At 34.9% G+C, this 13,049-nt stretch overlaps 2 protein-coding genes across 5 annotated transcripts; one reads left to right on the top strand and one right to left on the bottom strand.

Annotated features, from left to right (window-relative positions):
• On the top strand, positions 1–6,768 carry LOC116162709 (zinc finger and BTB domain-containing protein 17-like). 4 transcript variants are annotated; one of them, XM_031476387.1, is made up of 5 exons: positions 1–96; positions 157–174; positions 283–675; positions 722–1,124; positions 4,184–5,223. In XM_031476387.1, the coding sequence occupies exons 3-5, from the start codon at positions 298–300 to the stop codon at positions 4,465–4,467; spliced, it is 1,065 nt and encodes a 354-aa protein (XP_031332247.1). In that variant the 5' UTR covers positions 1–96; positions 157–174; positions 283–297; the 3' UTR covers positions 4,468–5,223. The 4 variants fall into 4 exon arrangements, with proteins under 4 accessions (XP_031332247.1, XP_031332249.1, XP_031332248.1 ...); XM_031476389.1 differs by lacking the exon at positions 4,184–5,223 and adding exons at positions 5,282–5,525; positions 5,861–6,768 and having other exon boundaries at positions 8–174; XM_031476388.1 differs by lacking the exon at positions 4,184–5,223 and adding an exon at positions 5,282–5,565 and having other exon boundaries at positions 8–174.
• On the bottom strand, positions 6,507–9,167 carry LOC116162710 (acyl-CoA Delta(11) desaturase-like). The gene is made up of 5 exons (XM_031476390.1): positions 8,816–9,167; positions 8,544–8,756; positions 7,406–7,536; positions 6,963–7,351; positions 6,507–6,912 (listed from the first exon to the last, which is right to left on the bottom strand). The coding sequence occupies exons 2-5, from the start codon at positions 8,752–8,754 to the stop codon at positions 6,594–6,596; spliced, it is 1,050 nt and encodes a 349-aa protein (XP_031332250.1). The 5' UTR covers positions 8,755–8,756; positions 8,816–9,167; the 3' UTR covers positions 6,507–6,593.
• Between the last annotated feature and the right edge of the window lie 3,882 nt (positions 9,168–13,049).

The raw sequence follows: 13,049 nt of genomic DNA, 5'->3' as shown, positions 1-13,049 counted from the left end.
TAGTGACGTCATACAAAAATGTCGAAAATTATACCGTTTGACTTTACGTCGTGCAATTCGTAATTTCGGATTTGTTGTGAGAATTTGGCAGCTAAGGTACAATTTTTCGAAGTATATAAATAGAAGTATTTTAATGCCTCTTTACTTTTACTGCAGGCGAGTAGGTACTTAACTGTGAGTATTTTTTATTTGGGCAAAAAACCGGTTTGTTTGTTGTTTATTTTCCATTTGTTTTCAAAATCATCCCCCTTTTGGATATCATTCAGATGCCTTTGCTTACAGGATAAATAGAAAAGCATGGAAGGTGACCAGTTTTCACTCTGCTGGAATAATTATAGTAACAACTTAAGGTCCGGATTTCATTCGCTTTTAAAAGATGAGGATTTAGTAGACGTTACCTTAGCTGCCGAAGGCCACTATCTCAAAGCCCACAAAGCTGTTTTATCAATATGCAGTCCCTATTTAAAAGAGCTATTCAGAGCAAATCCCGGCGACCACCCGATTGTCATTTTACCCGACGTTAATTACTCGGCTTTACAAAGTTTGCTAGAGTTTATGTATCAAGGCGAAGTTAGTGTTAGTCAAGATGAAATTCCCGCATTTATGAAAGTTGCTGAAACACTGAAGGTTAAAGGATTAACCGAAAATGAAAACAACAGAGACGATTCACCTACGGTAATTCATTGGTGGTACAATTAGCATTTTATAAATCTACTTTTAGAACACCAACGGAATCAATGACAGAAATAGCCCTTTTTTGTACGGGAATTTAGACACAAAAATAACATCAATTACGAAATCTCCAGTGAAAAAAATTATTAAGCCCATTGAAGCACTAAGATATACGGACAGTCCAAAAATGGGCAAGATATCGCCGTCGTTAAAATCTCCATCATCATCTTCTTCACCTCATCAACAACCTCTTAAGAAAATAAAACCTCAAATTCCCGTAGATATGTTAATCAATCCTAAAGAAGAACCCATGGATGAGATACCGGAAAATGAGGAGTACGATGAGAATTTAGATATGTCGGCTATGCTCGATACTACGATAAGTGAACCAGGACGATCTTCCGAAAGCTGGGTACCGGACTATAAATTTTCAACGGATACCTCAAGTCCAGGTATGTTAGATTTTCATTAAATATTCTATTCATGTGCGAAATGTTAGGGTTTGGAGTAATTCATTTTTAGAAATTGCAAAAATATTTCTTGAGCTATTAAATGAATGATGTTCCGTTTGGTTTAGATTAAAAGTCTTGATGTCTGTGTGTGATACAGTGGGACGTCAATAACCCGAACCATCAATCGAACCAAGCGTCAACCTACTGTTTATGCCCTCATGATGGGGGTAGGAATTTATTGGTGCAAAAAAATATTACACATTCCATTTGAAAAAATGTGCTGTGATTAGCACAGATGTCCATCAAGAATAGGTATGTGTATCAAATTTGGTTCCAATCGGTTTTGCCGGAAATGAGAAAACGTGTATTTCCCTAAAAAAATGGGGGGTAATGTTTTGTCCCAATGCAAATACTTACCTCCCTTACTAACGTGCGGGCGGTAAAAAAACAAACTTAAGTTCTGTATCCTAAAAACTAAGTAGGCCATGGAAAATATAACAAAAAGCCTTACTAAGAGACTATTTTTACATAACGTTTATTATTTATACTTTCTTGATATTCCCACAAATAAGTGAGTTATAACACAAAAAATGTCATAATGGAGTAAAGTTGTCACTTTAGCCTCGGAAGTACGAAACATTTTTTTTTGCATTTTTACACCTTTCCATGTTCGCGCAGGCTCTAGATCAAAATTGACATCGTCAATCTTGGCAGCTTTGAAAAGTAACTGTGGGAAGTGTAAATCGCATCTCTTTCAGTTCTCAAAGTACCCCCAAAAAACATTGAAAACAAACAATTTGGAACACCCTGTACGGCCATCCGAATGTGAATTCTACTATAGTGTCCATAGGTTTGAAAATTGTTTAAAAATGCCAGTGACTCGTGAGGGTATTTTAAACTACTTCTAGGGGAAGAGTCCTGGAATTTTTTTCAGTAGGTAGCCTATGCCTTGAAGGTGTGCCAGACGGCCATCAAATTTCGCTGTCTAAAAGAGGGGCCCCCCCACGAATTATTTCCTGAGATGCTGTTGCGTTTGAAAGTAAAACGTGCATAGCTTTTACATACGACAACCAATTGATCTCAGATTTTGCATACGTATGCCTTTAGTGGTGCTAAGTTAAACTTTAGGAAATGGGGGGGGGGGGGGTTTAACACATGTTCTACCCTTCATGGTATTCTATGAAAGGTCTCATCGAAATAAATTGGTTTGTACAAACTATAACTTTCCCGTGCGACTCTTTTTCGACATCAGTGAGCGATGGGGGGGGGGGGGTTAAAAAATCATTTTATCTCTCATTGTAAAGGTCTCAACGAAAGGAACCGTTTTCTACCAACTACTGCACTTCTTTCTGTCCTATCAAAGTACGCGTAGGAGGGGAAGGGGGAGGAGCAGTATATAGGTATAGTGCGTAAATTTTAACATACAAATCTTGTATGCTCAATTCTTAAAATACAACTCAAATACCTCTTAAGATATGCAACCAATCTTACTTACTTTCATTTGTCTCAAATGTTTTTTAATAAACGTCAATAGCTCAATGGGGTTTTCCGCGTTTTTTCAAAAACCTTGAAAATGAACTCCAAGCACATTAAAAAATTAGTGGTACTCATTTTACTTACAATCGATTCAGAGAAAGAAAACGTCGTTTTGACGGAAAAAAGCGTCGAATAATTATTGCATTTGTACCTGAGCGTGATAGCAGAAGTCATCGCGAACCTAATAAATTGTATATAAACGTCCCAACAGGAAATATACGAAAAAAGTTCGACGTGATACCGCGAATTTGACATCCCATTTGTATTGTTGTGAAGACGATTCTAATTAATTAAAGTGCATAATGTCGATTTACTTTCAGTCAGTTATCGACGAAAATCCATAGATATATATAATATTGTAATTGTAATTCAGAATATGATTTACTTCGAATCTCTGTTCTGGGCATATCTGTGCCCTTACAGCGCACACATTTTTCTCTATTTTCACTTCCACATATCCAACACCCTAATTTTCTCGTTGAAATCCGTAAGGTGCATACTGTATTAGGTACCTACACTATACCTTGCACTATACACACATAACTTGATGTTATACTTCCTATGAACCATAACAGATTTGCTTGTGGGCTTTGACTCCACTCAACCGAGTGGCATGGAAAAACTCACTTTTCGAGAAAAAGGCGGCGACCATTAACACTTCAACCTTTGGCAGACTATCTAACTGCCCCTTTACGAACCAGTCAGAACTCGGTTTATGGCAGATTGCCATAATAAGTCGAATCGAACTCCTATCAGTGTCATGCACTAATATAACTCCCGATCGGCAACCCGCGTAGTGACGTATGCGACGCTCGGCCAATATCGGCATGTCGTCGGTTGCATGACAAAATTTGAAAGTTTTACGATATTATATGTTGTTTATTGACATGCTGCAATTAGAAAAAAAAGTTTTGTATATGAGATGTTTAATTACAGGTTATAAACTTTACAGTAAGACACAAAAAAGTTACAATATTTTTTTTCAGGAAGACCCTATTATTTGTTGAATTAAGATTATTAATTTTATTCATAATAGAATTTATAGAAAAGAAGAAAAAATGTAAATGTTAATAATAATAATAAGCCGTTCCCGACTTAAAATTCTTAAACAGTAGTATTTACCAACCAATTCAAAATAATCGTAATTACAGATGTTGAAAAAAAATGATAACCTGGAAAATTGATCGTCGGTTCTCTTGCAGACTTCAAGACTTTTAGTGCAAAAGCCAAAAGTATTTGTTAAATCGGAGCTGGCTGAACTCTCGAGTATATTTGAAATCATCTAATCTTGTATTAAAATATTACTTCCAGTCCTGTGTATTGAATTGTTGTAAAATTGTTGAATAATGGGAACCTCAATAAAATAATACTTAACGTTTAAATACCCGTGCCCTTTATGTTATATGGCATAGAGAGATGTGCGCATCGCAGATTATTTTATTGAAGTTATCCACCCTGTAAGATGCCATATAATGATTTACTTTTATAGGTATTTAAATGTTAACGAATTATTTTATATGCAGGAACCCTACAGTGTGTACTTGGAAAGCGTGGCAACCCAAGGTTAATAGTGGATAGTCATACGTTCTACAAGAAAAGTACATATAAAGGAAAATCGTTCTGGTACTGTAAACATAATCGAACGCCATTCAAATGTCCGGCCGTTTGTTGGACATTAAACGGACATATTGTAAAGTGGCCAACGAATCACAGTCACGTTCCTATACCTGAACCGTTTAATCCAGATGAAGATATGGAAGTACCGATTGACAGGTTACAAGAAGTATTAATGCATTATGGGTGGTAGATACTTACCATCACACTAACAGTATTTTTTTTAATGTGGAATCTCACTTGTTTGCACGAGTACTGCCAATTTTTTATTTAAATTCTACAACGTAGACTAGATTATTTATTTGAATAATTAAAGAAATACGGTTCCTCTTTTTGTAGATATCGAATAGGAGAGATGTACTCGGTGTCGCATGATTTTGAATGTCATTTGTTTAAATTGACTTGCATCTCTGATCTCAGTATTACGTTTGTGTCAGTATACGGTATCGTAAAAGTCGTTAATTATAGCTTTCTGTAGGTTAGTGCAAAAACATGACAATAGTTTCTACTTTAAAAAACCGATCGTTTTGTTAGCAAAAGTGTGTAACACTCTGTATATATCTCCAAAGTTTCATTATGTTGACTGATTCTCTAAACTTAAGAAGAGATTTAGGAATGATTCCGCTATCCTTAAATTACTCATTGATCTCAAAAAGCATCTATTTACCCTAAAGGTATACTTTTAAATGTATAAGTACTTAACGTATAGGCCGAATTAGTTTTGATAATTAGTAAGTAGTTAAATAATTGCACCGATTCCATTCCAGCTTTTAATTTTATATGTGAATCGACTTTTGTCGTGATGAATTTGTGTTTAAATGCGACTTTTTCCTCATATTTGTAGAGCGTAGTTTACTGTAATCTAGAGACTAGGAATTAACTAAGTTAATCGATCTTAGCTTTGTACAATTCTCTTGTATTATTTTTGGAAATAAACTGATTGTCATTTTATAGGCTTATCGATACGCATTTGTGTAATTAAATACTTAAAAATGGGTTTGTCATAGGTGGATTACTCGTCCTGAAAAGTCATAAGGGACATCCGGTGTTAATTAGCGATGGCCACATGTACACTTTAAATCGAAAAAATGGACAAATTAGTACATGGTATTGTGTAAAACGCCTTAAGCTTAGCTGTGAAGGAGCCTTAACAACAGACGGATTACTAATTTTATCGCAAACAATACACAATCACGCACAGTTGCATGATGTTATAAAACGGTTACAAGCATTCAGTTGTACTTAGTAAAAGTGAGTATGTTTTTATTATTTATTAAATATGTGCAATATTTTACAAGTTTTACTTCCCTTTGTTACCTTTCTCATTTAATTTAGTATACAGGGTAAGTGTAGATTGTGATGTACCCAAATTCACCTCCTGAATTTGTTTGAAACATTGACGAGTTTCATTTAATAAGAAGGTGCAAATTGTTTATTTATGTTCGGTCATCCCATTAGAAGCTTGTTTTCATTTTGCTGCTCTATTTTTACTAATACTTCGTATTTTAATTACAATATTATTTAATTGTATTTCCTTAAAGCATTTCCCAGGTGTGATTAATATTTATAAACTGTATTTCTTTCAGCTTTTCTTATATTTACAGAGTGTCGCCAATCTGGGGGCGAGTTGTTGGTGAAAAATTTTGAAACTTTTTTTCTACACTCATTGAATTTATCCCATCGAATCTTGCAATTTTTATTTGAAACTTTTTTCGATAGCTCTCTTGGTTACTAAAATATTTGATCTTTTTAAAAATGGCGATTATCACTTTTTTCCAATTATTTACAAAACGATTTGTTTTTTTCAATATATCGCATCGGAATATCCATTAGCATCAAAAACTATGCAACTTCAGGAATGGCTTTCAGATACAGGAATAACGCGACAGTACGAATATAATGCTGAAAACTCGAAAATTGGCAAGATCTTGATTGATTTATAAAAAGCTTAAGGGCGCCCGAACAGCCGACAGTTAGTGAAGCTCCTTTTTGAGAAGCAAAATGCGCTAAAAACGGCCCCAAACCCAAGCACAAGTAATTTGAATGTTGAAGATTCATATATGACTACGACCACGTTTCAACAGAAAAGGTGTGATTCCAGGTAATCGTCATTTAATTTATTTTGGATTCATACAGTGGCGCGCAAGTGCACTTTCGAAATGGAGATTCCTGTGCTTTTTATTCTGATAGTTTTAGTTTAGTTTTTGGAAAGAAATAGGTACATCTCTCATATCCATGTGTTTTTCTACCGCCTTTTATTATAGATATTTACATAATATGTAGTCCTAGCACAATAAATACAACATTTACGCATGCAATTCATTCATCTTTGGCATGATTAATAACAGCTTCCGTTATCTCTTGTTTAGGTTGATCCTTGTCACCCCATCCCCATATTTCATGGCTACCGTCACCGGTTCTCATTACACGTTTCTTTATCATTTCTTCTGAGGCAGATTTTAGATCATAGGCCCAACCGATTTTAGCCATTAGGTCGATAAAAACCGATGTTAAGTTGGTGCTGAATTTTCCAAGCTCGGCAGTTCGATAATCCCATGGGAAGGCGTGATGGTAATTATGCCATCCTTCTCCTAACGTTAGTAGAGATATCGATAAATTTTCTGATGGGTTTAAGAATCTATAACAGTTTACGCTAACTTTACAACCAAAGGTGGTGTTGATACTCACTTGTCATAAGGTTTCGATCCCCATCTGTGTGCAACGGAATTGACTGCTAAGGTACTGTTCAATGTTAAAATGTATCTCAGAATATTAATAGTAAATGCGTTGGTGAAGGTTTCATTCCACAAATACATTGGCAAATAGGTTGGAAGAAGAAAGCATACGATCGGCATTATGTAGTAGTAATACTTCTTTTGGTAAAATAAAATCGGATCCGCATACAAATCGGAGAAGTCAATTCCTCTTCCTTTCGCTATTACATCGGGATGCTTTCGAAAAAACATCCATCCGATATGGGAAAAGAAAAAACCGCGTCTGGCATTGTACGGGTCACCGTCTGTTTCATTATATTTGTGATGTACACGATGATCTCTTGCCCAATCGATCACAGAGTTCTGAAAATATTAATCAAATTGTTGTAAACTGGACATCGAATTTTACAATTTTACTTGAAAAGCAATAGTTTGGAATGCCGTCAGTAGTAATCGGAGTTGCCATGTTGCCTTATATGCTCGATGTGACCATAAACGATGGACACCGGCTGTTATACCTAATATCCCCACTTCGTATAAGAACACAACTGTAATAAACAAACAAAATAAAATTACCTGTAAGTACGTAGTTGAGAAGAAAGCTAATTTTTTTATTAAAAACATATTTCCACCAAAAGGTGTCGTGACCTTTGAGCAATATCAGATCTATTTACCAACAAAATTGGTGACATTTTGGTATATATGTGTATGTACAGGCCAATTCAAATTCGAGGGCCACCATGGGGATCTCGGAAACTGTAAGAGATAGGTACCTAGGTACTTTAAATTTGGTCAAGTTGCGTATTTTGATACTTAACAAAATGCCGTTTAGAAACTGAAAAATTCTGGCTACTTTCGGAGATAAATGACATTATTATGAGATTATGACCACTTTTTTCGATCTACAAGATGCTAGTTTTAAATTTTAAGTCTGACGTTTCGTTTCCGGTTAACCATCATCAACTTTGTTTTTTCTTATAAGTTACATATTTTTACTTTTTGTGTCATTTGATAGAGCATTTTTTCTGACCGTGGAGTGGTCATAATGTGTCATTTATCTTGATATATCTTTTTAAATAACTACGGAAAAAAATAAAAAACGATTTTGCCTCGAATTTGAATCAGCCTGTATACTGGAACATAAAATCATTTTGTGATGTGGCGCATTTAGAAAGCGAAAGTCGAAGTCTACACGACGTCTGATAAATTTCCAAATATCGAATTCGATTTTCGCTGCGAAAATTGATATGTCGCACACATGCTTCAATTTACGATTTTGACGTAACTAGACGGTCTAACATTTTAAAACCTCCAATCCAATAGCAAAATGTTAATTAGGTTGGTAGTTCAACGTTGGAATTTTGACTAAAGGAAAAAACAATCTTAAAAAATGCACTCTGGAATAGGTAGGTATCTAATAAAATAACGCGCTTCTTATTGAACCATGAAATGTAAAAGAACTGCAGATTTTACGCACCACATGCTCGACACTATCCGTTTTAATTTAACGAAGTTCAATGCTCTCATTAAGTGATGTAATGGAGGTTTTACTTACCCAAAAGCGACGTCCAAATTTTAGCGGATGTAAATGCCAAATAAAGTCCCTGTACGGCGACAATGTGAAAATATGCGTAAATGATGATCATTGGCCAGGAACGTGTAGATTTCGCCGTTTTTTTGTACCTCTCGACGGGGATGTCTTCCATGGGAACATCTTCATCGGTTTCGAACAGAATACCGGTGGGTTTCAAATTATTTGGGGCCATCTCTATAGGAAAATAGATAAATTATGGCCCAGCTCTGTTTGAAAGCGGTAGGTATACGTACCTTTCAGGCACCGCGCCGCAGGTTAGAAACGTGGAGTGGGTGGACACCTAATAATGCCGGCGTCCGTCTGAGCAATATAATGCCATCAATTGATTTTAATTAAATCAGTATGGTTGCTACATCCGCAACTATATAGTGACAAGGCGGTCACAATAGAACTTTATACTTACCACGAATCATCACCTGATTTTACACGAGCCCCCACCAACCACATTCAAAAGATGCGCTCGCATACCGACTATAATTGCACGTTTAGTAAAAGTTGTTATTTTATTTTGCAAAATCTGCCGTTAATGCAGATATAAAGACAAAAGTCAATAGGTGAAGGCATAAAAGTGATTAAATCTTCAAACGCTGCGGAAAAATAATTAAAGTACTTATTAGAGTGCATGACAAGCCAAGTGTGATAAGACTTTAATCCATTTTGCTAGCCGGAATTTAAAAAAATGTAAAGCTGTACTTTGAAACCTTACAAAGATCTGATAGTCATAACTTCTCATAGAAACTCGAATCTACTTATGCAATTTCTCAAATAGGTACTCTTACTCTTTGTTAAGGCATACTGACTGAAATTTTATAAAATTCTATGCATGTACGTGTATTAGATTAACGGATAACGAAAACAAGATCAAAAGGGTAGCGGATCACTTACAAATGATTTGTAAAATTGGACCAAAAATGAATTTTGCGCAAAAAGAATTGCAAAGACTGTATTAGTGTCTAAACATTACTTAACTTTTTCTTGCTTAAATAGTTTCCCTTGCATATTGAAGATGTTGTTTCCTCTCATCAAAATTATTATATCATTGAAAGAAATGAAGGTACCTACTCATACTGCGTATTGTCATTTTGAACAAAATGGAGAGACAGGATCAAATAAATGTTCCTGCTAAAATGTAATCGTTTCACCGCAAAATTGTTCATTAGCGCAATCTATAGGTATAGAGAAGTTAATTACTTAAGTATTATTGCCTGACCACCAAGATTACGAAGGCAATAATAAACTTCTGTACCCTGGTATATATACTATTTTTTTCAAATCTTTGAATATAAATCTAAATGAACACTATTATATTGTTAAGAATGGGAACGGTTGGACAGAATTGTTTGTTTATTTATTTCATACTATCTAGTAATCGCCGCTTTCCCAGACTGATTTGAGTCTGGTAAATCGTATTTTATTTCATACTGTCCGGTAGATGTTCGATTACACTATCATTTTGAGTCCGGTAGGTGAGTTATTACAGCATCCGAGCCGGTAAGTGTCGCTAAGCAACACTTACCGGACTGTTATTTGTATACATCAAATTTGACATCTTCACACAATTAATTAAAAACCCCAACATAAATTTGGCTGTAATTCTTTATTTCAAACATTAACATTGATTGTAATGAAACAATTTGTATTGCCCTCAACACTACGCCTGGGTTATTACTGAATGTCGAGTTAGTAATGTTTGATTCCTTCTGCTGTAAAACTTCAATGAAATTTTCGCCGCCTTGTATCAGTTGTATCATACGGGCAATCTTAACTTTTCCTTCTACCGAGCCTTCGATGTATTTTTCTGCCGTCGATGAGCTTTTCCATGCTCCATGACGCTTTAACACCGAAACCCAGGCAAAAAAATCTCAATTCAAAAACTTACTGCGTCCAAAAAGTATGCCAACATGACTTTTTCCTCTACTTGTTTCGCCCCATGTTCGTTCCTCAATTGGCAAAACACTTAGTACTCTTTTTCATACCTTGCGCCCGACTTCTTAGGAACCAACTTTTCGGTTGCTTCATGAGATTTCGACAGGATTGTATCGGGAACATTGGAACATCCCACAACGTTTATAACGTCAATTTTTCAGTGAAAAAAATTCAATTGTCAACAAACTACAAACTATAGCAACGGCCGTTGTCACAGAAACAAGGTAATGCGATTTTTACAATATGATGAAATTTTGTAATCTTTGAAATGAAATAATGATACAAAACAGACTTACAGTATGAAATAAAATACGTTACGATATACGTCCGGTAGTACTTGTAACAGTACTCGTTTAAGACATTCTTGACTCGGCTCCTGACGTCGCCTCGTCCATAATGTCTAACTCGTACTGTTACAAGTAACCTACCGGACTTATAACGTAAATAACTATTACCAGACTGAAAATTTTTACCAGACTGGAAATTTTGCCTAGCAACCGCAACTGACATCCATCTAAACGTATGCATTGATATTTGTCAAACTACTGTCAGATCAAATAAATCAAGTAATCGACTTTTGCTTTTATTTTAATGTGTACCTACAACATTCTAATCAAAATGGTATTTTAATAGAAATAGAGCAGTATGAAATAAAATGTTTTACATTATTTGTATGTCAAATCAGTTTACGTTACTCGTTTCGAAATTCCTGCCTCAGCTACGCTTCGGCAGTAAACATCTCACTCGTTAACGTAAACCTTGATTTACCATACTCATATGTAAATAACTATAATTTAACATGTCAATCAAGTATACGTGGAAGTAAGTCAAACAGGCCGTATTATGTTCTTGATAGATATTTTCAAAGAGTAATTTCCTTCGAATTTTTTCAAAATGTGATAATTTTCAGTATGTATAATTTTTCTGGCAATGACGTAGGTATGGTGGCAATTATTCCTTTTAAAGGACACGCTAAAAAGTGTACTCTTTAATAATAATCTACCTAATTAAAACTAGTAGTTCCTATTACAAAAAGATGCCCCCCTTGACCACACAAAATTCAGCCGCTGGCCACAAATTTTAAGTACGTTGTTCATTTGGTAGCAAACTTTTTATAATTATGGATACCACAAAATCTTTGCAAGAACTGTGCACACTTGAAAACATATTCATTCATCAGTATTTCACACACAACAGAGTATTTTACCAGCGTAACTTCGAATTGCTGTGTGCTAGAATCTAAATGCATTAAAAAACTTTGAAATAGCAAGGATGTATTGTGTATAAAAGGGACTGAGCTTTAACTTCAGATTATTATAATAATAATTAATAATGTTTATTCAATAATGAAAGATACAAAGTCTTTTTTATCACGTCCATGCAAAACAATATAGAAACAAAAGGCTTCCTAGAACAGTTTTAGCTCTAAATGTTCAAATTCTGGAACAGAATAAAAAGTAGGTTTCTTTAACATTTCTTTTTAATGTATTACAAGGAAGAGCTCTTATCTTATGTGTTCCGACACCTTATTGTTAAGTTTAACAGCTGAAAACCATAATTTATATGGGAATTTACAAGTCTGGTTCCACACTTATGAATTTGAGTATACTTGTGTAATCCACCTATCAACATTTCTGCGCGCAAAAAGTAAAGTTACGAGAATGTAACAACTAGACATTGTTAGTATATTATTCTATTCTAACAAACAAAGGTTTGCATCAGTGCTCCAGTGGATTTGCTTGATTTAAGATTCTTAAAACTTTTTTTAGAAGAATAAAGATCTTGTTGGCCTGAAGAACAATTGCCACATATTATTATGCAGTAAGACATGAAAAAACCAAAATACAAAGATTTTAAAAATATTATATGTCTAATACTACACACTACGCTACAACAAAAAATAAATTACTACAGGGGATCCAGTAAACCGGCACGATTTTGAGCAGTTGAGTTATTTACAAAAAAACGGATAATTGTTTTAACATGAATCGTAAGTACATGAGTGGAAAATGAATGTTATTGCTGAGACCAAGTTCCTGCCACCAAGATGTTATACTTAAAAGGGTGGGGTGCTAGAAACTGCCTGCAAACTGCAACTGTTGCAGTCCTGTTAACAGTAAAAGCACTTTCGACGTAAAGAATGGAAAGCTATATCAGTACCAGATTTTCAGCAAAGCAATGTTGTCAAGTTACGAATACGACCCAATATATGCGAATTTAGCGAATTGTCATTTCTATATACGGTAAAAAACTACTTTTAAACATATACGACGTATACCCCCCAATACAGCACTGATTTAGTCTACTTTTTAGTTTCTCTATTGTGTATGAGGAATTATAAGCTATGAATGAGTAATAAAAGGCAACGCTTTCCTTGAGACTATAAAATTTCAATTCAAAGTTAGCTTTCAAAATAAATCATAAGGAAACAAAACCACAATAAGACATAAAAAATATATCGCAGGCAAAGTTAAATGACGAAACAGGCTGTTTCTTTTGTATTTCCGCCCTTAGCCTTCTCTAATTTTGCACACTTACTAC

The sequence above is a fragment of the Photinus pyralis genome, unplaced genomic scaffold (assembly GCF_008802855.1).
Source record: "Photinus pyralis isolate 1611_PpyrPB1 unplaced genomic scaffold, Ppyr1.3 Ppyr1.4_LG2, whole genome shotgun sequence".
Classification (NCBI taxonomy): domain Eukaryota; kingdom Metazoa; phylum Arthropoda; class Insecta; order Coleoptera; family Lampyridae; genus Photinus; species Photinus pyralis.
Note: the sequence above shows the minus strand (reverse complement) of the source record. Positions and strands in the feature narration are given on the sequence as shown.